At 54.6% G+C, this 23,593-nt stretch overlaps 10 protein-coding genes across 10 annotated transcripts; 3 read left to right on the top strand and 7 right to left on the bottom strand.

Moving 5' to 3' along the window:
• Positions 1–840: 840 nt before the first annotated feature.
• On the top strand, positions 841–2,343 carry M409DRAFT_54417 (uncharacterized protein; the record flags this gene model as incomplete). Its single annotated transcript, XM_033812706.1, has 1 exon — positions 841–2,343. One exon carries the CDS (start codon positions 841–843, stop codon positions 2,341–2,343), a length of 1,503 nt encoding a protein of 500 aa, XP_033668120.1.
• A 235-nt stretch (positions 2,344–2,578) lies between these two features.
• Positions 2,579–5,410, bottom strand: M409DRAFT_66248 (uncharacterized protein; the record flags this gene model as incomplete). The annotated part of the gene is made up of 2 exons (XM_033816854.1): positions 2,579–5,034; positions 5,203–5,410. 2 exons carry the CDS (start codon positions 5,408–5,410, stop codon positions 2,579–2,581), a joined length of 2,664 nt encoding a protein of 887 aa, XP_033668119.1.
• Positions 5,411–6,189: 779 nt separating this feature from the next.
• On the top strand, positions 6,190–8,011 carry M409DRAFT_54415 (uncharacterized protein; the record flags this gene model as incomplete). The annotated part of the gene is made up of 2 exons (XM_033812705.1): positions 6,190–7,879; positions 7,941–8,011. The coding sequence occupies 2 exons, from the start codon at positions 6,190–6,192 to the stop codon at positions 8,009–8,011; spliced, it is 1,761 nt and encodes a 586-aa protein (XP_033668118.1).
• A 1,104-nt stretch (positions 8,012–9,115) lies between these two features.
• On the bottom strand, positions 9,116–11,794 carry M409DRAFT_54414 (uncharacterized protein; the record flags this gene model as incomplete). Its single annotated transcript, XM_033812704.1, has 1 exon — positions 9,116–11,794. The coding sequence occupies one exon, from the start codon at positions 11,792–11,794 to the stop codon at positions 9,116–9,118; it is 2,679 nt and encodes an 892-aa protein (XP_033668117.1).
• A 913-nt stretch (positions 11,795–12,707) lies between these two features.
• On the bottom strand, positions 12,708–13,994 carry M409DRAFT_54413 (uncharacterized protein; the record flags this gene model as incomplete). Its single annotated transcript, XM_033812703.1, has 1 exon — positions 12,708–13,994. One exon carries the CDS (start codon positions 13,992–13,994, stop codon positions 12,708–12,710), a length of 1,287 nt encoding a protein of 428 aa, XP_033668116.1.
• Positions 13,995–14,784: 790 nt separating this feature from the next.
• Positions 14,785–16,125, bottom strand: M409DRAFT_22654 (uncharacterized protein; the record flags this gene model as incomplete). The annotated part of the gene is made up of 1 exon (XM_033806434.1): positions 14,785–16,125. The coding sequence occupies one exon, from the start codon at positions 16,123–16,125 to the stop codon at positions 14,785–14,787; it is 1,341 nt and encodes a 446-aa protein (XP_033668115.1).
• Positions 16,126–16,619: 494 nt separating this feature from the next.
• M409DRAFT_54411 (uncharacterized protein) lies at positions 16,620–17,713 on the bottom strand (the record flags this gene model as incomplete). Its single annotated transcript, XM_033812702.1, has 3 exons — positions 16,620–16,641; positions 16,707–17,137; positions 17,201–17,713. The coding sequence occupies 3 exons, from the start codon at positions 17,711–17,713 to the stop codon at positions 16,620–16,622; spliced, it is 966 nt and encodes a 321-aa protein (XP_033668114.1).
• Positions 17,714–19,210: 1,497 nt separating this feature from the next.
• On the bottom strand, positions 19,211–19,531 carry M409DRAFT_22652 (uncharacterized protein; the record flags this gene model as incomplete). Its single annotated transcript, XM_033806433.1, has 1 exon — positions 19,211–19,531. One exon carries the CDS (start codon positions 19,529–19,531, stop codon positions 19,211–19,213), a length of 321 nt encoding a protein of 106 aa, XP_033668113.1.
• Positions 19,532–20,369: 838 nt separating this feature from the next.
• Positions 20,370–21,432, top strand: M409DRAFT_22651 (uncharacterized protein; the record flags this gene model as incomplete). Its single annotated transcript, XM_033806432.1, has 3 exons — positions 20,370–20,437; positions 20,509–20,862; positions 20,913–21,432. The coding sequence occupies 3 exons, from the start codon at positions 20,370–20,372 to the stop codon at positions 21,430–21,432; spliced, it is 942 nt and encodes a 313-aa protein (XP_033668112.1).
• Positions 21,433–22,926: 1,494 nt separating this feature from the next.
• On the bottom strand, positions 22,927–23,498 carry M409DRAFT_54408 (uncharacterized protein; the record flags this gene model as incomplete). The annotated part of the gene is made up of 2 exons (XM_033812701.1): positions 22,927–23,307; positions 23,370–23,498. The coding sequence occupies 2 exons, from the start codon at positions 23,496–23,498 to the stop codon at positions 22,927–22,929; spliced, it is 510 nt and encodes a 169-aa protein (XP_033668111.1).
• Between the last annotated feature and the right edge of the window lie 95 nt (positions 23,499–23,593).

Raw genomic sequence — 23,593 nt, 5'->3', positions numbered from 1 at the left:
GTCGCAGACCTCGAGACCTTTCTCCACACTGAAAATCTGGTCGGGCACGCTTAGATCTAGCCGTGGCCGTGGTGACACGCGAGCTATCCTGCAGATAGCGTATGCCTGCACATGGCGTCTGCGCTGCTGCTGCTTGTATTGTTGCCGGCGTCCGCGCGCAAGACCTAAGGCAGCGAAACGACGCAATGCCCTTCCGTCAAAAGTCAAAAAGTCAATGGCCTCATCAATGGCGACGCACGAGACCTGGTCTTCGCCCAGATAGCCCATCAGCTCCGATACGCTAGCGGTTTGGCTTTATCTTGCCAGGACTTTTACAGACGAGGCTGCCCCTTAGCGTGGCCATAAGCGAAGCCAGAGTTGCGACTTCACCTGTTCCACGAGCGAAGGAACATCGCACAAAGCAAGCCTCTACGCTGATAATGTGCTGTACGAAGTTCTCCCATTCAGCTCTCCTGCAGACACGCATCATGCATCGTAGCTAAGACCTGTAGTCGAACCAGCAATCGAGCATCGTGCCCGCAGCTTCGTCCCCACTTGCCCGCAGCTTCGTCCCCACTTGCCCGAGCATAGACCCTGCATCCAAATTTTTTTGTCTTGGTTGGAGAAGAGGCGACGACGCCATCTCTCACACCACAAACCCATCAAAACCCGCCTTGTTCCGACTCGGCCTGATTACGGTTGTTCTTTCCCAAACCAGACATTTCTTTCATCTTTCACTTACCATATCTACACGTGACCTCGTCTAGACGTCTACACCCACTCACCGCAGCCGGATCTGCGTTCACGGACATCTGACTTATCACCCAAGACAAGGCATCACACCCAGCCGACGCATCGACGATGGCCTACGAGAAGCAAGCCTTGTACTACAATGGCCAACGCCACGAAACCAGCGAGACGTTCCAAACCATCGACCCCTCCAACAACAAGCCCATAGCAGACATCTGCAAAGCCGACAAAGCCGCCATCGACGCCGCTGTGCACTCAGCCAAAGATGCGTTCATCAAGTGGTCAAGGACGACGGCCATGGAGAGATCGAGAATCCTCCTCAAAGCGGTGGCGCTCCTACGAGAACGGAACGACGAGCTCGCCAAGATCGAAACCCACGATACCGGCAAGGCCTTCTCCGAGACCAGCGTTGTGGACGTCGTGACGGGCGCTGATGTCCTCGAATACTATGCCAACCTCGTGGCGTCCGGTGGTCTGAACGGCGAGACGACCCAGCTCCGTCCGGACGCCTGGGTCTACACCACCAAAGCACCCCTAGGTGTCTGCGCAGGTATCGGGGCCTGGAACTACCCCATTCAAATCGCCCTCTGGAAATCCGCTCCCTGCCTCGCAGCAGGCAACTGCATGGTCTACAAGCCCTCCGAATTCACACCCCTCCACGCCCTCAAATTAGCAGAAATCTACACCGAAGCAGGCGTGCCCCCCGGCGTCTTCAACGTCGTCCAAGGCGCAGGAGACGTCGGCGCCATGCTCACCTCCCACCCCGGCATCTCTAAAGTCTCCTTCACAGGCCAAGTCTCAACAGGCTGCAAAGTCGCCTCATCCGCCGCCAACGGCATGAAATACGTCACCATGGAACTCGGCGGCAAATCCCCCTGCATCGTCCTCCCCGACGCAACAGTCGACAACGGCGTCAACGGCGCCATGATGGCCAACTTCTTCTCCACCGGCCAGGTCTGCACGAACGGCACTCGGGTCTTCGTGCCGGCATCCATGAAGTCCTCCTTCGAGCAGAACCTCCTCCAAAAAATGGAAAACATCCGACCAGGCGACCTCTTCGATCCAGCGACCAACTTCGGGCCCCTCGTCAGCAAAGTCCACCACGAGAAAGTCTTCAAATACATCCGGCACGGCATCGAAACCGACCACGCCAAACTCATCTTCGGCGGCCTCGGCCAGCCCGAGCTCCCCTCAGGCGTCAGCAAAGAAGGCTACTGGGTCCGCCCCACCGTCTTCACAGACTGCACCGACGCCATGCTCATCACGACCGACGAGATCTTCGGCCCGGTAATGTGCATCCTGTACTACGACGACAAGGACCCGCACTGGCTCGAGTCCCTCATCGCGCGCGCGAACAACACCAACATGGGTCTCGCGGCGGGCGTGTTTACCTCCAATATCGACCTCGGATATAAAGTCGTGCAGCGGCTGGAGGCCGGGATTACGTGGGTGAATACGTGGGGAGAGAGTCCGGCGGAGATGCCGGTGGGGGGTTGGAAGATGAGTGGGTTGGGGACGGAGAATGGACGGGGGAGTTTGGAGCATTGGACGCAGAATAAGAGTACGCTTGTGGAGATGGCCGGGGAGGTGCCGACTGCGTTTCCGAAGTTGTGAGGTTTTCGTGATATGGATGGTCGGTGTTGAACGTATGCGCGGTTATCGTGGATGGATGCTGCGGAGGGATGGATGAACTATTATGAGAGGAAAAGCCACCATCAACTTGTGGCCTGATTAAAGCGTTGTGAATACGAAACATCTTCGATACCCGTCCCAATCCAAAACACCACCCACCAAGCATCATAACTCGTAGCCATCGTCACAACTCCCCATCGACATCCTCCTCCTCCACCTACGCATACATAACCCCCCTCTGCCGATCCTGCGTATAAGCAACACCCCTCGACCTCAACTTATCCATCGCCTTCTTATCCAACATGACCCACTCCCAATTCGCAGGTAACTGCTCCTGACTGCCAAACCCAAGCAGAAGCGTGACCTTCATGTTGCGTGCCTTCCACCTCAGATCCTCCGCGCTGCGACTCGTAAGCTTGGCGTCGTCTTTCAGAGCAGCGTCGAGGTTTTTGAGGTTGGCGTAGCTGACGCCATCGCCGCCGTGCTTTTCGATGAGTTCCATCAGGGCGGCTTCTTCCTCCCCACTCCAGGGTCGTCGGGTCTGCAGCTGCCTAGGCGCGCTGGAGACGGCACTGTTTTGTCGGGCGTAGATTTTGGCACGGGCGTAGAGTTCGTTTACAGGGAGATCTGTACCAGTAGGGAGAGGCTCATTAAAGGGAACAGTGGATGAGCCTGGGTTTAATCGTTGGCGTTTGGCAGGGCTTGGGCGTGGCTCCGGTTCAGGCGCAGTGGATCTGTAGTTTGAAGGTCCGGCCGCACTCCTGTCTGTATCAAGGCTTCGGTAGCGAGGGGGCGGACGAGTCTGTCCCGCAAAGCTCACTTCTTTGCGACGTTGGTTGGCGGCCGATACGTCTCGATTGTCTGTCTGAAAGCCTTCGTCTTGGGTTGGATCGGGGATGTTACCGTTCTCTTCTTCGTCCTCCTCGTCCTCCTCGATCTGCGTGCGGGTGCGCTTGCCTTTGGGAGGCGATATTCTTGGGTCACGGAACTGTGTCTCTTCCGCTCGTCGATCATCCTGCTGGCTCAGCTCGTCTTCATTCCACTCTACGAAGACGGCATTGGGCTGCGGATCAATGAATCGTCCTCGTTGTTTCTGCGAGCTTTCCTGTCGGCGTTTTTGATGCTTCTCGTGGAAAGACGATGCCATACGGAAGTTTTGGTCTAACCTTGACTTGGCTGCAGTCTTGCGAGGGGCAGGAGAGATGGGTGCAAAGTCGCGTTCGACCACATCAACGAGGCGCTGAGGTTCATGCTCAGGCTCAGGCTCAGGCTGCTGCGGGGGCTCCTCTTCGTCGGCAGGTACGAACAGGGATTCGTGCTCCGCTTCAAGCTCAGGTACAGGCTCGAGATCGAGCTCGGGCTCAGGCTGGGTCTCAAGCTCGAGCTGAATGTCTGAATCAGGCTGGGCCTCAGATTCACGGGGCGCAGATCCAGCAGACTCAGCTTGCGATGCTGCCCGTGCAGAGCCGTCTTCATAGTCGCTGTCATCCAGTTCCTTCAGAGCAGCCATGCCAGCCAGGCTTGTGCGTGGGGTGGACGTCGGCTTTTGGCGGATCAGTCTGATTTCATCGGCAACCTTCATATCTTTCCTTCTGTCAACCTCCTCTGTAAGGGCTTGTGAGATTTGAGCGACGCCACCGGCTTTGGCAATACGCTTAGTGAGCTGATTTGCTCGCGCTTCGTAGTACTTGAGCGTGTGCATCTTCAAGTAGTCCCACTGATATTTTGCCTTCAGCTTGCCATTAGCTGCTGCCGCACCATTGCCAGTCCTACTGCGAAACGGCTTCTTGAGCTCTTCAGCAAGTCGATCAATCAGCTGCAATGCGTGATTGCGATTTTCCTCACTCGTGGTCGTCAAGCCAAGTTCTTCCATGTGACGAAATGTCTCATCGTCATCGTAGAAGAGATTGTCAACAACGGCGTGCGGAGAGAAGTTGGGCTCACTCTCGATGGAGACATCCATGCGTCGGATAGTCAGCTGAGCCGTCAGGTCGAGGTAGTAGGAGAATGTCGCGAGGTCAAAGTCGCGCCCGGCGATGGCGTCGGGCAAGGAAGCGTGTAGACCTTCAAGAGCATCTGATCCTGTGGATGTCCACTGATCACTGTCGCATACCACAAACACAGTGTTGAGCATCTCAGCCAGGTTGGCTTTGAGGAGAATGGGGTCCGGTCGCCACGGCGCTTTAGGAATCTCAGCCGTGGAGTGCACTCCCAAGAAAGCCCTGAGAACGTTGCGAGGCTGGATGTATTTTTGGCTCCCAAAGCTGCCCTTGTGAAAGTTGAAAGGAGTCTTTCGGCGTTCGTATAGTTTGGACAGTTTTGTGCCTGTAGTTCGAATGTCCTTCCAAAGAGCAGGAGAAGTGTCCGAGCCATCTGGAGCCAGAAAATGTGCAAACTCATCGGCGGCAGTAGCGAGAGTCGGAAGGGCATCGATCATGATGTCAGGGTCCATTTCCTCGATTTCTTCGGCTGAGAAGGAAGTTTTGGCGGTGGTGCCAGAAATGGCCGAGCCAGTTGAGATGCGGCGGCGATCGAAGGCTGTTCTTGTGTCGGCAGGTATGGGCTGAGATGGAGGGACAATGGCAGCCTGAGACTGAGCGATATGGGCTTGAAGCTGTGCATCTTCGTCATCATCATCCTCATCGACAGTGGTGAGGTCGACGGCGGGGGCAGCTGGTTCAAATCAGCGACATGCGACGAGAGATGGGCCGACATTGTCGTGGGGACGGGGTGGGAAGGGGGGAAGGTGGTGGGAAGGGCAGGTGGTACAACCCTGGGGTTAGTTTGAGGTGTTAGGGTAGTAACCCTTATGCATGGACGGCGCCGCGCAACATCACTTACCGGCATTATTATTCTTTCTCCTTGGCCCATCGTCCGCTTCTTCACTACTTGCTCTTGAGTTCCGCCCTCCACGACTCCGTGAGGCGACGCCAGTTCGAGGTGCTGGCGCAGTCGCTGCCGGTTCGGCGCTCTGGCTGCGGGTGCGTCGTGTTGTTGTTGCAGGCGCAGAGGCAGTCGGCGCCTTCGGGGCACCCGTTATTTTGGCCATGCCTTTTCGCCTTGATCGACAATCTTGCGGTGGCCGTCAAGGCTGATTGTGTACGACCGACAAATGCACGGCCGTGGTGGTGGAATGAATGGACGAAGACGGCGCAATGTGATTGTTTACTCAGTGCAACAGAGGAGACGCCAAGACTAGGGTTAGCACGCACGTGACTTGAACTTTAAGCTCGAAACACGTCGCGAGGGACATGTTTTTTTTGGACATATCTGTCTACAACCATCAGATTATTCTCCTGTTACATGTAACTATACTGGATATTTCACGAAGCAGACACGCGTGTTTGTGCCGCGCAATGCCTTTCGAAGTGCAGTCGTTTAGAGACTTGCCTCACGGCCAGTCAGTCGCCAGCTTCTCCGCGATTGGAGCGAGTCGGCAACCCGAGCCGCAGCCAAGCCAAGCCACCCCTACCCGCAGCCAAAGTCTAAGCCGGCGACCAGCACGCTGCACGTCGGCCTGTCCCTTTCCTGCCTGCGCGTCTCATCAAGCTCTACCGTACTTTATTCTTTCTGCGCCTCTCCACCACCTGAATCTGCCGTGCGAGTAGTGTGTATTGTGTGTGCTACTGTCCAGACTGCTCCTTCCCGCCAAACATCCCAACAAGCCTAGAACCTGAGCCTCCCTGCACTGCACGGCCGGAGCGGGCGTACGTCAGCCAGAATCTAGGGGACCAACGTTCACCCATTGTCCTCCCTTTTTCCATGGACTGATCGCCTACCGATCTACTGCACCATTATTGCCTTCGATTCTCCACACTTCCACCCACCATGCGGATACGACGAGCCTCACCACTTCTCCTCCTCCTGACCCCCTCCCTGGTCGTCGCTGACGCCGCGAAGAAGCCTGCCGATGGGGTCGAAGTCCTCAGCAACGATGACATACTATCTCTGAACCGCGCCCCCAACGATGCGCGAGTAGCGGACAGTGCGCCGGATTCAACGAACAACGCAAAGAGCACAAGCACAGCGAGACCCTACAAAGGTACCGAGGATGCGCCAGTGGATGGACAGGATGGCAAACCCAAGATTGGGCCATTCGTGGATACCACGCCGGATGAGGTGAAAACGAAGAATGGCGAGCCAGCAACGACGACTTCGAAATCGGTGCCTACGTCACTGAAGAATCTGGAAGAGACTATGGGGGACATACCCGAGAAGAATGATGGAGTCATGAACGATGAGAACAGACCTGTACCGAAGAAGGGCACCACTGGCACAGAAGGTGGAATCAGCGAGAAGGAGAAGCTCAGAAAGGGGCAGGACGGTCAGGTGGAGAACAAGCCACAGGAGCCAAAGGAAGCACCACCCATACCGCAGAGTGAGCAGAAGCATTTGGATGGCGACGAAAAGAAGGGACCAAAATCCTCGGACAAGAAGACGACAGATGCCACAACTACGAAAGATGGCAAAGACCCGATTACTGGTGAGAAGACCGAGGGCAAGAAGGACAAGGGAGATGGATACGGTGATGGCATCGGCATGGAGAAGCCCAAGGACCTGCCAGAGAAGCCTCACAACATCCCTCACCCTGATCCCAAGATCGCCACCTCACCAGATGATGATTTTGGCCCGCCTGTGAACGGTGAAGGCAAGAACAAGTGGTTGGTCGAGACGATGCCCGACACCGAGGGCAAGACGAACCCCAAGCCGCCCAAGTCGAAGTCAAACTCCCCATCAGGCTCAACAACCACCACCCCATCCTTGACCCCTGGCGAAGAAGAATCATGGCACGAATGGTTCCATTCCTTCGTCCTCTCCTTCACCATGATCATCTTCAGCGAAATCGGCGACAAGACCTTCCTTGTCGCCGCTCTCATGGCCATGCGCCACGCCCGCGTCCTCGTCTTCTCAGCCGCCCTCTCCGCTCTCATCGCCATGACGATCCTTTCGGCAGTCCTCGGCCACGCCTTTCCTACCCTCCTCCCCAAGAAGTTCACGACCTTCGCTGCCGCAATCCTCTTCTTCGTGTTCGGCGCAAAGAGCTTAAGAGAAGGGCTCGCCATGTCCAAACATGCTGGTGTTGGTGATGAAATGAGGGAAGTGGAAGCAGAACTTGAAGAGAAGGAACATACCATGCGCAGGAAATCAAAAGGAGACCTGCTCTCACCATACGAGCTGGAATCCGGACGAGGGCGATCTCCCGGCTTCGATAAGATGGGCAGACCCGAACCTTCACCGCCCATGTCTCGCTCTCCAAGTCCTCCACGAGGGAAGAAGGACCGCTTTGGCGGACTGATGAATCTGTTAGGTCTGGTCCTCAGTCCTGCGTGGGTACAAACATTCGTCATGACCTTCCTAGGCGAATGGGGCGACCGAAGTCAAATCGCCACGATTGCCATGGCGGCCGGCCAGGACTACTGGTGGGTAACACTGGGTGCCATTGTAGGCCACGCGTGTTGTACTGGTATTGCGGTGATTGGAGGGAGGGCGCTGGCGGGGAGGGTGAGCATGAGAGTTGGTGAGTCCACAAACACATCTCTTCCACATGACAACGAGTGCATACTAATATTCTCAACCAGTCACCATCGGCGGCGCCGTCGCCTTTCTCGTCTTCGGCTGCATCTATCTCTACGAGTGCATCGTCGACTAATTCCTCACTATCCTTTTGCAATCAAAAAAATTCAAATGTGTTACGACTATCGAACCCACGAAACCGACCACGACCCAAACCCACACGACGGTCTAATCATTTCTTTTTAAAACATCTCATCAATTCTTTCAAGAAGCGCGGCGCGAATCGGAAAATCGGGAGGCAAAAACTGGGCATTCGGATCAAAAACAAAACGGAAACATGTAATAATCATTCTTACTTTCTTCTTATGTTATGGTATGGTTCGAGACGGCCGCGGGTTTCAGCCGAGTCGGCTTTCTTTTTTTTTGCCAACATCAAAAGACAGCGAGGGAGGCGAAAGGGAGGGGAGGGAGTTTTTCTTGCATACGTCGGCGAAAAGGGGAAAGGGAGGAGAGAAGAGGGAAAGCGAAAACAGAACAGAACTGCTATTGCTACTGTTATGCAGCATAAGGGGGAGCGGAGGCGTTTTCTGTGAGAGTAGACGAAAGAGAAGAGGGAAAGAGGAGAGGAAGGGTCTCAATGTAACCTATACAAACAAGCAAGCAAGCAAGCAAGAGAAGCGAGCATGTTGTCGATTGAGAGAGAGATAAATCTCAAGAAACATCGGTTCTTTCCATGATAATTGATTCAATATTCTCCAGCTTCGCTCCTTGGTGTCCTGTCTTGTCTTTCGTCTTCTTGCCTATCAACATCTTCTCAAGTCAAGGCGCTTTTCACCACACCACACCACAGCCATCTCATCACATCTCCATCCCTCGCACCCTCGCACGCACCCTCGCTCTCTCTGCCTCGCATTCTCAAGGCTTATATAACAGCCTCATCCATTCTATGCATCTCGCTTTGCTTCGACTAGTAATTCATTCATTGCAGAAAAGAGAACGAGACATAGTAGCAAGTCAAGGGGCAAATCTACCCAGAGAGTGACGACACACATCCTCATCTCATCTCATCTCATCGCATCCCCTTCTTCTTAAAACGCCTCCCTGACCCATCCCATCATCTCCCACCCACCCACCCACCCACCATCCTCAAAAAAGTAATAAAAAACGCCACGCCTTTCCGCTCGAAAAACAGTTATCACCACTCCCCCTCCCTCTCACGAAACTCCAGTCCATCCACCATCTAATGCATCTGCCCATGCGCCGCCACATCCACATCCACATTCACGCGTCCAAATTCCTTCTGATCAGGATCATGCCGCAACTGCGTCATACCAGGTGCCGGACGAATCTCATCGGCGTCCTTCTCAGACTCCGTGCGATGTTCCTCGACGTAGATGGGCGGCGGCGCAGAACTGCTCGATTCGCCGCTGTCGCCCCGGGAGCGGTTCTGTGTGCTCTCGTCGACAAGGAGGGAGGCGGGTGCGGCTCGCGGGGAGCTTGTGGGGCTCGGCTCTTTCAGGTCGTCTTCGGCTGTCGTGGTGCTGGCGGGGCCGTCGCCTGCGTGCTCGATGTGTTCGTTCTTTTCGGCTTTGTCTTCTTCGCCGATCATGGCGGCGAGGGAGCGGAAGTTGAACATGGGTTCGCTGCTCGTTGCTCCTGCTGCTGCTGGTGTGACTGCCCCTGATGAGAGGTTCGATCCGCCATCAGCTTGCTGTGCTCCGGCGGTAACATCCAAACCACTTGCGTTTGTCATGTTAAATTCGGCACGAAGGCTTCCAGGGGTGGGTGATTCCACAAACGACGATGCTGCTGAAGATGCGTTCGATAGCTGTCGGAGGTGTGTCGAGCGAGGATTGCTGGGTGTGGAGATAGGCGCGGAAGCGGGAGGCTGAAGATTCGCTCTCGACTCCTCCAAATGTCTCTGTGCTTCAGAAGCTGTCGTCGGCGGAGACGGTGACGCCTCTCTATTCAGCGTCGATGTCGGCTCTTGCAAAGGATTAAAGCCAGCAAAGTCTTGCACCGGCTGCTTGCCTTTTCCCGGGAGATCCTCCTCAGGGATAGGAGGCTGCGTTCCCAGATTGCTCGTCGACCGCGCCATGCTCGTGCTGGCCCAGGTGCTGCTACTGTCATTAGTACCAACATGATACAACGACCCGCTGCTCCCATTCTTCTTCGCAACCTTCTCCGCCTTCTTCTCCTCTTTCCTGTCAGCTTTAGCCTTCTTCTTCGCCTCCTTCTGTGCTTCCTTTTCTTCCTTCCGTTTGCGCTCCTCTTCAGCAGCCAACGACAATCTTATCGCCTCCATCATCATCAAATCTTCAAGGTCTTCGACTCGGTTCCGCCGCGAGCTCGATCGACCAGACACCAGATCGCCATTTCCATTACCCTCGCCTTGACGTCTGTTAGATGGACGAAAGTAGGCATCGTACTCTGCCGGAGACATACCTTCTCGTGGAGTACCACTGCCACTAGCGTTAGGACTGTCCCCAAATAGCGTCCTTCGCCGCCGGCCCAGCGAAATACCACCACGACTTGACCCATCACCTTGATTACCTAGCACATACGCCGCGTTGTGTAACGCTGTGGCAGCAGCAGACCTCCTCAGAGCATGCGCTCTCGCATCGGCCAACTTCTTTGCCCAGTCTGGTCTCACTCGGTCAGTGGTAATGACATGTGGATCTGAAGCAGACAGTGACGTGGCGCGACGTCGCCCGCCCGTCTGTAACGAAGTAGATGATGACATTGCAGAAGTCGGGTTCTTCAGCGGATTCTGCTGATGTGCATATGCCAAGCCTCGCCTCATGGGCGGTGGCTCGTAAGTCACACCAAACTCAGGCGTCACGCAAAAGGGACAAGCTGCAACCTCGGATACCAGCATTTCGGCCTCCTCCTCCGGTGGTCGTGGCTGGCCGGGTTGTTCGTGCTCTGGTGGATGTGGGTCGGGTCGTTTGATCTGTACGAAGCATTCTGAACAGATGGGTTGGTCGCAACATCGAGTCTTGTTGAGGTAAGGTGGATAGTACATGAAGCAGATGGGACATTCAGATGCATCTTTGTACAAGTAGGCTTCCAGTGGCTGGCCGTTGACGTTCGGCTCGTTGGGGAGGCGGATCTCTTGAGGTGTGAGTTCAGGTGATTGACTCTTCCCAATCAAGGTCGATGCCAGTGTCTTCGCGCGACCTCGAAAGAGCGGGTTGTTTGAAGTCGGACTTGTAGGTGATGATGGGCCGGAGTTTGAGGAGAAGGCTGGATGTGACGCGGAGAGGTTGGCCGATCTGTCTGACTGATACGATTGTGACCTAGACGTGATCGGCACAGTCAGGCTGTTGACGTTGATGTCGGATGCACGAGGGTTGGAGGAGGCCTGCGAGCCTGTACGAGCCATATCTGGCGGGACCGCATCAGGTTCGGGTATGGGCAGCCCTCTCGCAGCAGCAACAAGTTGTGCCTCCGTCCAGGACTCGGAGTGGTCTTCCAACCCTTTCCAAAACGGAGCCAGCCTTCTCTCGATCTGGAGCTGCCGCACGATTGGTTTGCTGAAGTCCTCTGCCCCGGTATACACCCCCAGCGTCACCAGATATCCGCCATCCACATGCTCTTCCCGCATACTCCTCTCACGCTCTTTCAATCGGGCCTGTCGTTCTCTCTCTGCCCGCCGCGCCTCTCGTTCTTGCTTTGTTTCTCGCGGCCTTTCCGGCGCTGCAATCTCATTCTCTCGATCCCCTCTCCCCAGATGTAAGAATGACAGGTCGTGCCTGCTCCCTCTGGCACTACCATTTCGAGAAGCGTATATCCGACCCGCTAGTCGTTCGTTGGGTGCTTGTGCCTGCGTGGGGGATAGTTCCGCGGTAGTGGCATGTCCATGGCCATGTCTGGACTGCGCAGCCCTGCGTTCGTCCTTTGAAGAGCTGTTCCCCATGATGGAAGAAGTGTGACCGGCCCTAGCTCAACGCCAGATCGGAGGCGGTAGTTGACGAGTGGTATATGGAGGAGGATGTTTGCGGTAGCATGTGAGAGATGCGATGCGATCGCGTGCTGGTGAGACAGCTTGGCAGGCGATGATGGCAGCGATGCGTTTGCCCGCAGTCAGACAGAGAGCTCCACCCAGCACAGCTGAAGGTATTCCCTGCTCTCGTGCGCCACGTGAGAGGGCGACAAACTGCCTGGGCAGTGGTCGGCCGCGGAGGAGAGGAGCGGAAGTGGGATGGTCGGACAGGATAGGACAGGGCAAGGGCTCAGCGGCGGCGACGAGCCAAGTGAATCTCAGATCCCGCGCCAGGTCTGATGGACATCCTGGCTGTGTGTGTTCAGTTGTATGGATACATGGAAAATGGGCGCAACAACCAGACGGCGGCAGCAAATCCGGAGCGTACGTCGTCGTCGTGGAGTAAGCTCGGTACGCAGCGGAGCAAGCAGCAGCAACAGGCTTGACGGCCTTTGACCTGCTCTTGCGGCCAGTTTGACGTCAGCCTTTCTCACGCCCAATCACCGCCGGACCACTTGCTCCACCAGCGAAATACATATACTCCTCACCAGCAGGCATGTCGATTCTAGGTCATTCACATGTGAGACACCACAATAAGGCTAGAATAGAAGACGGCGAAGAAACGCACAGGCAAGGCTATCATGGAGCGATGATCCCTCCAGTCCCGCGCATGACGCGCAGTCTCATGTTTCGACCTCTATTCTAGCTGCCTATTATATCACCGCAGATGAGCGCTGTCTCATCTCCAATATCTATTTTCCAAGTATGTGAAATTGAGCGCCTTGGTTGGGCGTCGACATATCGAGCACATGCCCCGCCAGCCCAACGCCAACCCATCCACCATTCATCATCGCAGCGGAAGCGTCGAATCTGGATAGGGTATCTCGTCGGGCTGCGGACTGGCAGCCGGGGTCATCCAAGGCGCCTCTTCGGGTCGTTGACCGTTCTGCTGCTTTGCGCGCTTGTTGATAAAGTTCTTGGGCGGCGATTCCCAAACAAAGTCCAAATACTCGTCCAAGTGCTCCTGGATGCCGTCCGCCAATATTTGAATCGCCTTTTGACGGTTAAGACTCCATTCGTGGTCGCGTTTCCAGCGACCCGCCAGGCGTGCGGTCTCTGCACCGTTCTCCAGTCCGTCGAGGATACTCCTCCATACTTGCATTGTCTTCTCGAGTTCGCTGGCTTTGCTGACACCCATCACACTGACGCCTAACCTCCTGCCACCGACTTGCATGTTGGACTCCCGTTTCCAGGGAACGCCAGATGCTGGATCGCCGCGAGAGCCAACCGATGCGCCTATGGTGAGCCAGCTCTCCAAAGCGTATCGGATAGCGATGACTTCCAATTTCTCGTCGTGTCGATCGCAAAAGTCGCTCGCGCGCTTCACTGCAGTGCGTAATTCATTACTGGAAGGATGCCAGTTGCCCATACTTCCAACAGGCACACCCTCTCTTCTCAATAAACCCATTCCAAGCGGCGACGCATTCGGCACGACGTCAACGCCGGCCTCCTTCAACTCGTGTATCCCCGTCGACGCGAGGAGTTGATTCTGGAGGGTGAAGTTGGCATACGACATGACAGCGTCGAGTGGTTCACCCGTCTCGCGCAAGACCCGCTTGGCGATCGAGCACAAGACAGGCAGCGGGTATCCAGAAATGCCGATATACCGAATCGTCCCTTCCTCATCTCTTATCCTCCTCAACTCCCGTATCGCTTCCATAACTTCATCCTCCGACACAAACTCCACATCGTGACAGTACACCAAGTCCAGATACGCGGTCTTCAGCCGCTCCAGACTTCGCTGGATACTGCCGTAGATCCATTCTTTCGAATAGTCAAACTCGTCCGAAGCGACGCGACCGCACTTGGTGATGAGGAAGAATCCGTCGCGGGGGAAGTTTTCGTGCACGAAGTCGGTGTCGAGCGCGGCGCCTAGAATTTCTTCGGAAGGGCCGTAATAGGGTGAGGTATCGAAGGCGCGGATCCCAAACTCGAGCGCCTTCTTCACGAGGCCGGTGGTGTCGAGTTCGTAAGGGTCCGGGTTGTATTGGTAGTTGAATGTCGCGGTTCCAAAGACGAGGGGAGGGAGCACGTCGGAGAGGGGGACCCTTTGGTTTTCTTCGTGGGCGGCCATGATGCCAGAGTGACACATGTGCTGCGTCGTTGCGATGAGGATGTATACAGACAGAGAGGAGTTCTAGGATTAGAAACGCACGACGCCCGCCCGAGTTCGGTCTGTCGCAAGGGTCGTCTAACCCGGATAGCGCGATCGGGGGTTTTGCAAGTAGGATGAGTAGGTCGAGAGTTTGGGTGGAGTGTGGCCTAACGGCAAAAAATCACCGCCACATGGTGTAGTCAAAGAGGTGGTAGACAAAGACAAGGTGGCATACGAGTGTGGCCGTCATAGACACCGCTTAAAACTCGTACGTCCAGCGCCCGCAATCTCCGACGGACAGCATGGCTGGTCTGGATAAGCGTGCCCTCACTCGGAGGGAAGAGGAATGGGGAGGAAGGGCAGTTTTCCCCAAGCTTCGTTGATAAACAAGTTGTGTGGCAACGAAAATGTGTAGCTCTCGATGCTTGCGAAACATGCACTAGCGATGACGAGATATGCAGATCTAGATGCTTTCCAGAAAAGCTCGAGAGTTTCGCTGGGTTTGATTGGCGCTGGACTATCGGATAGGGGCTGTCGACAAGAGCCGATGCACGCACGTCTTGCAGGGACCTGCAGCAACTTTGCTCGATGACAGACCGCTCCGCGTTGTCTGCATCAGGCGAGTATCATGTGGCTGTCCACGCACGTGGTGCTCTTGTGCAGAGTGTGGAAACATTGTCGGTGACCGCATTTGATTGAAATCAGGAGTGTATCGCTAAATTGGCCTTGTACGACTGACATGATTGCGAAAGGATCGATCCTACACTATCTACCACCACTGCAGCTGCCTCTTCGCGACGGCATCTTTCAATTGCTGCGGCCAAGCAACATCTCCCTCTTCGTCACCACCGAGAAATCCGTCCCCGAAGCTGTCAAGGACCTCCTCAGCCTTCTCCGCCGTCTGAACAAACGCATCGATCTGCTTCCGTTCCGTGACAAGTGTCTCGTTCAAATGCCGCAACGAAAGCACGCTCTTTGAAGGGAACCGCGAGCGATACCCTCTCATATCAGAGCGCAAGACCTCTAACGTACTGCTGAGCTCAGAAAGCAGGTTCTTGTAATGTGCTTCGGCGACTTTGACGACATCCTGTGACCATTGCACGGCCGCCCGCATGCTTGTGGCTGCTCGGAGCTGATGAGACTGATCCAGCACGCACAGCTTGCCCTTGTCCTCCGAGATCTCGTTCCCACAAACTCGCCCTCTCTCTTCCACGACACGCTCGAGCTTCCTTTCAAGCTGTCCGAAGAGCCCAAGAAGACCTCCTAGCACAAAATCGACCTCTGTCGCCTGGACGACCAGCTCTCTGACCGCCAGCTCCTGCTCACCCACAAAGTAAAAGTATTCCTTCAGGAGATTCCTCGAAAGGCTCCATCCGCCGGCGTACGGGACTCTGTGAAGAGCGTGCTCGGAGAACGCCAGAGTCCACGTGGAACTGTCATTGAGGGCTTCTCGGAATACGTCCACTCCGGTTCCTAGCACATTGATGCCATTCTGGTTCCACAGCAAGCTGCTTGATCGGTAGAAATACTCCTCGTTGCTGAATTGCTCCACGATATCCTGCGTGTGATGAGTGGCGACGGCGAGGTTTTCGAGATCGACTTTGGAGAGCTGGAAGATGTCTGAGAAAGCGTAGAGTTCTTCGTAGGATGATGACAGGTTGGTGTTGACGAGGTTCATGACCAGGCCGAGGGTTTGGAGAGAAGGTGAGATTTCGTTGAGCTTGCTGAGTTCTTGGAGTGGCTTCGTCGTCGGTGTCTTGCCCGGGCTATATTTGGCAAGCACCGGTTCTTGCGATGTGATCCATTGACTGTTGCAGATTGCCGGACTGAGAGGCGTGTGCCTGCAGAAGGAACCAAGGCCTCGCAAAAGGAGACCGCCCAGGGTCAAGACGGTGAACCATAAGACTATGGCTTGAAGCACGAATCTAACGATTCGGAAATATTTTATCCAGTGGAATCTAGGCCAGTTGACGTGCCACCGAGGCCATGGGCGTATTTTGTCGGCAGCTTCCAGCTTTTTCTCCCCTCGCGAGGGCTCTCCATGGTCGAAAAACACAATGCTCCTAGGACGGCGTCTTGGCCGCCTCCCATCGTCAAGGTCGGCCTCCATGCTGCTGGATGAAGTTTCGAATGCTAGACGATTGAGAATAACACCCAAGCTGTTCAAAAGCGAATTGTGTGCCTATTGAGAAGGTCTTACATGCCGCTGCGGCGGACAAGTTCTTTGTTTGTACCTACTTTCTTTGTACGTGTCCGGTTGCTCCAGGAGGGAAAGAAATCGTTACACTGGTCACATGTTCGACACAGTGTTAGGAACGAGCAGCAGTCCACTTGCGCGAGCCGGAATATTGAACCGAAATACATTCCTAATGTCTTGCCAGTATCTCAGGGAAAAACTTGATTTACCAACACCCATCCTAGACTAAGACATAAGAGACCGCACACGTGGTTTGGAATGTGGGTTGAACTCTTTGTTTTTGCTCGCTTGAAACATATGTCGGCGCCAGAACAGCATTATTTCATTACAGTGGCAGATAATTATCATTACGAGTACATCATGAGAGGGTCAGAGGGCTCCCCTTTCCCATCGATCGCCTCTGCTCATCAATCACTAGGCATCAAAATCCTGCGATCCAATCAGTTTTCACTCCATGACATAGACGTGTCTCTAGAAAAGGAGACCTAACTCACCCATCGATAAAATGACCTACTCTATCCGACAGAATGATATCCGGGACCACCACCCTTGCGCTATCCACAAAGACACCGTCACCAGACACGGTAACTTTCACTTTGCTCCCTTCGACAGTCTTCAACTTCCCCCTACACAGTTCACTCGAGAACAGCACATCTCCAACCACAGCATGGTACGACAGGACTTTAACAAGAGTCTGCACGTCAGCCCCTTGGATGACCGACTGCGCTGCCTCGAAGGCCTGGTTGTTCGGAATGAAGACCGTCAAGTCGGCAACCGCGTCTAACGTATCATCCAGACCAGTCTGCTTCAAAGCGTCGACCATGGCCGTGTTCCCCGTAGCGGAGCCGGTCGTCGTGACATTAACAGGAAGCTGAAGCAGCGTATCGATCCTATGAACGATGACATTATTCGGCGCCTGGATATCCTGCACAGGATCTCCCATCAGCGTCTCCCAACCCCTCACCACCACTCAAACGGACAAACATACCGCCTGCACAACCCTCGACATCGCCAGTCCACCCGAGATGATCTCGACTCCCCCACCGTCCGCCTTGACACCCACATTCTGCCCACCGCTCACATTCGCCACGCTCACCCCTCCAACCTCAAACGAACTATCCAACACCGTCGGCACGAACACCGGCGTCTCTCCCGCACTAGAAGCAGGATACACCCCCTTCAAAACATGATAAGCAAGCAGCGCTCGAATCCCCGCTCGCACCGGCCCCGGCGCAGGATTCTCTGGCGTGGCGAGCGCAGCTTGGGCGAGTGCTTCTCCCAAGGGAGAGCGAGGTGGGACTTTTGCGAAGGCGGCGTTTGTGGGGGCGAGGATTGTGATGTCGTGGAGAGAGGCAAGGTGGTTTGTGAAGCGCGGGACGGCGTTGAGGGCGGTGAGGAGGGTGGTGAGGTCGGGCTGAGATTGGATGAGCTCCACGAGGCTTTGGCAGGTGGTGAGATTTAGGAGGGACAGGATTGCGAGGAGGGTCTGGAAGTGGTGCATTTTGTTGTGGAACGGTGAGATGTGTGTTTTTTAGTGCTGGGGCGTGAAAGGAGATCAGGAGGTATCTGAGGGCTTGCGCCTGGGCTGTGTTGATATGTTATTCGAGCTATTTGTCAGTCAATCGTTCCATGGATCGTTTGAAGATGATTGAGTTCGAGAGTGGTGTCTCTGCCAAGTTGATCTTGCCTGCTTGACCCCAATGCGAAGAAGAATGCATGACGGCTATAAGAGCTCGAAGTGGTGGTGAAGCTCCAGGATTGCAGTGTTCTGCTTCTCTCGGGCATGCCTGGACGGAACCTATACTGAGCACCGGCTACACGCCATCTTGTGTCGGTGCTGTGTCAAATGACCGCCAACATCAACCACCGCAACCCTCGCCATTGCAATAACTTCCACTCACGGGAGTCGGTAGTGCAAGAGCATTTGATGATCGCTCGTCAATACCAGCCAGAGAGTGAAGTCAAAATCATGCCAAGTAGCGGGCAGTGGTGTGATCCTCCAGAGTGTCCGGGATAGCTATCCTTTCCAACAGGGTGAGATCTAGATCAAGCATCCCGGCAAATCGCTAGGATGAGATCTGGCAGCGAACCAGCAAGTAGATCTAGGCCTCATGGTGGAGGGAGCACTTCCTGCATGTAGGTAGCGGAACAAGCGGAGGCCGCAAGAGAGGTGACAGCCCGCTTTTCTCAGGGGTCAAGTGCCCTCAGCGCAGAAGTGAGATGTCAAGCGGAGAAGGGAGAGTAGGAATGTTCTCAGGCCGGTACAATCCCACTGTGAAATTTGAGGGCTACATCAGCGCCTGAGTTGAGCGTTTCTGCAGGTGAGGCTCTCCATCAACAAGGCTGCCACAGAAGCACAGCGGTGTCGCTTTGACAGGTGAGGATCTTTCGCTTTACGCCGCATCTTAGGACCTGGAGAAGCTACACCTGTGCTCCGTGTCGAAGTAGTACGCGCTGTGTCAAGTGTGTGAGACTCACCTGGAACCTTGAAGCGCTTGAGAGAGGGTCAGGCGCCTCCCTTGGGGTTTGACGCTCTTTACATAACGCAGGTGAACCAAATATGCTCAGTCAAGCGCTATGTCGCGCTTAAGTCGCGCTTGTCGCTCATCGTCTCCTCTACGTTAAATCTTGGATGGTGACCGGCGTGGGCCCGGCGACATGCTGCTTGATGTCGAGTGCGGCTTCGTTGATGCCGGTGGGTTAACTTCTCGGCTGATGTTGGTTGGTGCAGTCTAGATCAGGTTCTGTTGCTAGCGGTATTTAAGTTTAGTTAGCATTCACATGTCAATCGAATTTAGCTGCATGCCATGACATGTGAATGCTACATGCCAAACAGGTCTGATGTGGCTTGTGGCGCTCTCTTGGGCTGCGAGCTCGAGGATTGGCCGGATTTATGCTCTTGCGAGGCGGCATGGTGTAAATGATTGATGCTGGGTCGTCGGTCCGCAGCTCATGGCGAAGGATCCTCAAGGCTTCAGCGAGGTACCTGAATTGGAATTCAGAGTCTGATCTTGGCCGGAGCGACTACAACAGGTAGCCGCCAGCGAAGTTGTTCCGCATCGCCCTCGCTTCCTAGGTCGCGTTCGTCATAGAGTTTTCGAAGCTCGTGCAGGCCCTTGGGGTCGTACTTGTCCTTGTTGTCGCCGTCTGACTGTACGATTGTAGGGGATGGCTGATTTTTGGCTTTCTCCGCCTCCGGCTTCTTCTCACCCTGAGCGGCCGAGGTTGCTGCAGGTGTTTTTGAACGAATGGTGGTGACTCGCAGGTCGATGATGGCCTTGTTCGAGTCCCGAATCGCTCGCCAGTCATGGGATGTCATGATTGGCGCGCCCCCGGCTTGTCTGGTGCGCAGCACCGTCTGATGCGCTCGATCAAGTTGTAGCGCAGGTTTACCAAGTACACATATCCGGCCATAGAGAGGGTTTGCAAGTCCGATGCACCCAGTTGAAAACAGGGGGCCTGTCATGCCACCGATAGTTATTGATCTGCATTAGCGCAACAGCAGAAGGGGGCCTTCACAGTTCCTTGCCGTTCGCATTCAATGCGTTTGCCGCAGGAACCTCCCGAGTCCTGGATTTAGGAGAGGCCGCCCTGCCATGACGCAGCGGTTCGCCTGTCGCCTCACCTTCGAATAGTGTGAGTTTCGTCGCCTTGGATGCTGTTTTAGAGTTATTGTAGTACAGAACGTGCAGTACAAGTCTCAGAAGACAGGACGCTTTCACGTATCCATGTGTCCGATCGAGAAGGCGTGCCGCACCCCGTGCGCTGAAGGAGTCCGTACTGTTGCCCTTTTGCCCCGTTCAGTCACCGCAGTGCGCTTTTCCTCAGATATGAGTAGCAGGGATGATCATCTGCTTCTCCTAAGTAGGTGTAATCAACTCATATACAGGTGTTCAGACGTACGTTTCATCCTGCAGCCATCGAGCTTCTGTCATATTCAAGTGCCTTCACATGCCGATCTGTGACAAAATATCTCCAACAAGCAGTTCACAGCCTAATTCATTGATGTCAACCATGCCACAGAACGCCTGGCCTGAGATGTCGCTTCTTTGATCCAGGCACATCGCGTCCAGACAGGATCCGTCACCTCCTGACCCAGGACGCCGAGTACGCCGACTACCGTTTACCAAGTAGGCTTTCACGCTTGGTAATACACCATGGCGAATGTCTGGCGCATGAAACACTCGAGAGCACGAGTGAAATCAGGACCGCAATCGGAAAAACAGTACCCCGCGGATCGACAACAGTGATATACGTCCGGCAGACCCGAATTTATGTCCCCCGAGGGACAGCTAGTGCGATTGCGTTGGACTCTGCCATATGGTTGAAGGTCTTGGAACACTTTGAAGTCTTGCCTGGCTTCGTCGAGTTGATGCACGACATTAGTGGCGGGACTTTACAAGCCCTGTCACAAGCCGAGACTCCAGGAAACGGCGGCGTCGACGCAACTGTGTTCCATGTTGCGTATAAGATCGGTGGTTGGCTGGATCATGAAAACGCAGTGTACGCACGGCATGATTTCGTCACCGGAGATACCTTTATCCTGGTAGTCGGCTTGGTTACGAATTGCCTGGAGAAAATGCAGTCGCTGTATGAGAGGAAACCGAAGGCCACCATCTTCGATGCTTTGTATGAGCTAATATCAACCGAGTACGACCTCGTCGAGAGGGCAAGATGCAACTGGGACTTCGACGTTCAAGATCTCGAGAGCAAGACTGGTCTCAGTGGTCTCCGAGTGCCTGGCGTCGAGCCTTGCCTCCTCGAGAGTTGGCGTTCTTCAACAAAGACGGCTACGTGGTGCTCGATGGATTGCGCGACGTCTCCTGGAGGTCGACCTTGATCGGAGCTACCATCCGTGCGATGATTGCGCACTTGGATCGATACGATGACTTGTGTGCTGCGCTGCGTAAGCGATCGAACCCGGACCAACCGACTAAATGCCTAGACGCTGTGCGAGACGCATATGTGTATAGGATCGAGGTCGCCCAGAGCCAGCATAACCAGATCCAGCATCTCCGCGAGCGGGTCAGGATACAGCTCGATGCGACCCGCTCGTTGATCCTGCCGCGGCTCAACAGTGAGATTGCGAGTGCGATGAAGAAGGATAGCGAGCTCATGCGTGGCATCGCAGCCGTGACGATGATATTTCTGCCTGCCACTTTCGTTGCAACCTTTTTCAGCATGGTGTTTCTCCACGTGGGAGATGAACGCTCCGTGTAGCTTATGGTTGATCCTGGGATTTGCATGTATGTGGCAGGTGCATTGCCGCTGACTGCACTTGGCTTGGTCTTCCGGCTGGAAGTGGCCCATCGCAAGGCTGCGATCGAAAAGATCGAGTGACGTCCCGTTCGACAACGCTGGTGGCAAAGGATATCATGCCGACCCAGTGCTCAAAGACCACTCGTGGAAGCAGCAAAGCACGGAGGACTTCGAATCATTCAGGTCCCGGCACGTCGGAATTCCTGTGGATGCTTTCGAGAGGCAGTGTGTTCAGGTCTTCCCTACCAGACGTTGGCATACTCTTGACAAGCTGTATGAAGGGAGCTCATGACAAATTTAGTATCGACAGTCAGGAGAAGTGAGGGTAGAAAAGCCCAGAAGTGGCTGCTCAGGACCTCGATCACCTCTGATTGCGGTAAATGTCTTTGCGCAGCAAACGCGTTGAGGTCCGTGACATACGAGTCCAACGAAAAGGTGCGCTAACGTAGCCAGCCGGAGCAAACATCCAGCATGCAAGGCTTGAGTACACAAGTACTTTCGTCCGTTTTTCTGATAACTTCCACTTGATATAGTAGGGTCTCACATATGTGTGATTGACCCACAGTTCGTTGGTATGTACTGAGTGAAGCTCTTCGTTGTGATGTCCCCTTCTACTCCGACCTGCCTTCATCTTGGCATTATCAAACCATCTGTACTGACCACGGAGTTGGTTGATGCCCTTCTGCTCTTGTAGTTCTTTGAACGATTTCACGGTTCCTCTACCAGTTCGAATATCGGGTCTAGTCTCGCGGGCTTCGTTCGCTTCCCATTTCGCTTCATGATCAAAGGTTCTCCTTTCGCAGTATCGACTATCGCCGGCGAACTTGGGATGAGACAGGCATTCGCGAGGCCCTAACATAGGTCTTGATGCAGCGAGGTGTATGTTCGTGTGCGGTCATGGCGGAATGCCAACGTTCCCTTTATTCGAGATGCCCTCGGAACGTTCCCTCAGCTCTCAGCCTTCCCGTCGGGCACGTACACTGGTCTTCAGATGATGTATGGCCGTTCTGTTGGACAACATCAGCATTCTCTCGCTCGTATCCATCGTTCGAGGAAGAGGAGGACATGTTGAGGGCACTGGAGGAGGTGGAGTCTCAATGCCAAGCCGGGGATTTTGACTTCACATTCTCCAACAGCCGCAGCCGAGATAGCCATTGAAGAGATAGAATGGCTCATTGGAATATCAGACCGTCGACAATCGCAAGAGCCCTGTTTGAAGATGCGGCAGTCGTCTTTGCTCCACTTTCAAACGAGCAACAAACGGATGAGCGTTGACATATTTCAAAAGCTCTTCTCACATCACCCAATCAGCTTTCGAGTCTCTACGACCCTGGTAGCTACTCCATCCGGGAAAAAAGGGCGTGTAGCTCAGTGGTAGAGCGCCCGCTTTGCAAGATCCAGCTGTCCGTTATTGCGACTAGCCTGACTGAAGCTGCGGGAGGTCTAGGGTGTAAGCTATCCCTCCACATCGCTCTCTGTTTCCGGGAAATTAATTAAATCACTAGTCGATCCCCTACCCGTCCAATGTCCTCTTTTTTGACCTTCTTGCACTGCTGTAGGTTCAAAGGGGATGTCTTTTGGTCCAGGAACGACCCAGGGACGATATGGTGAAGTTTCGGCCGAACCGATGTTTTGCCGGCGACGACGATAATACGGCGGTGGCTCTGGTACTCGAGTCGATGGAGAAGATGCCAGTGATGATGGAGAAACGATTTGGGGGCTCGTAGTAGAGTCCAGTAGACCAGGGGCAGTGATATAGCCAGATCGGCAGAGGGCAGTCATATCGATATTTTGTTCGGAGTACCGTGACAAAGCAGCCAGGAAGTATACGAGAGGCTACTGGAGGATCGTACAAAGCACCCTCGAAGGTATTAAGCGTGTAGCAACAAGCAACATACTCTTTCTCGAGGATAATGCTCAGGAGCGCGATCAGGCTGAGGCCTCGTCGGCGAGTGAAAGCTCCCAGCGATGAACATGCCCAACGATTGAAAATCGTGGAATGCCGTCATCAGAATCGGTCTATTCATGGATTGACATCAACTGCTGCCATCGAAGACGCAGAAGAAAGAGATTTCGACAGCGGCGGGTCCGCTCGGTGGCTTAAGCAGGTGGTTGACGCCAG

This window comes from Zasmidium cellare, assembly GCF_010093935.1.
Source record: "Zasmidium cellare ATCC 36951 unplaced genomic scaffold M409scaffold_16, whole genome shotgun sequence".
In the NCBI taxonomy this organism is placed as follows: domain Eukaryota; kingdom Fungi; phylum Ascomycota; class Dothideomycetes; order Mycosphaerellales; family Mycosphaerellaceae; genus Zasmidium; species Zasmidium cellare.
The sequence above is the reverse complement of the archived record's forward strand: the minus strand, read 5'-3'. Positions and strand labels throughout refer to the sequence as shown.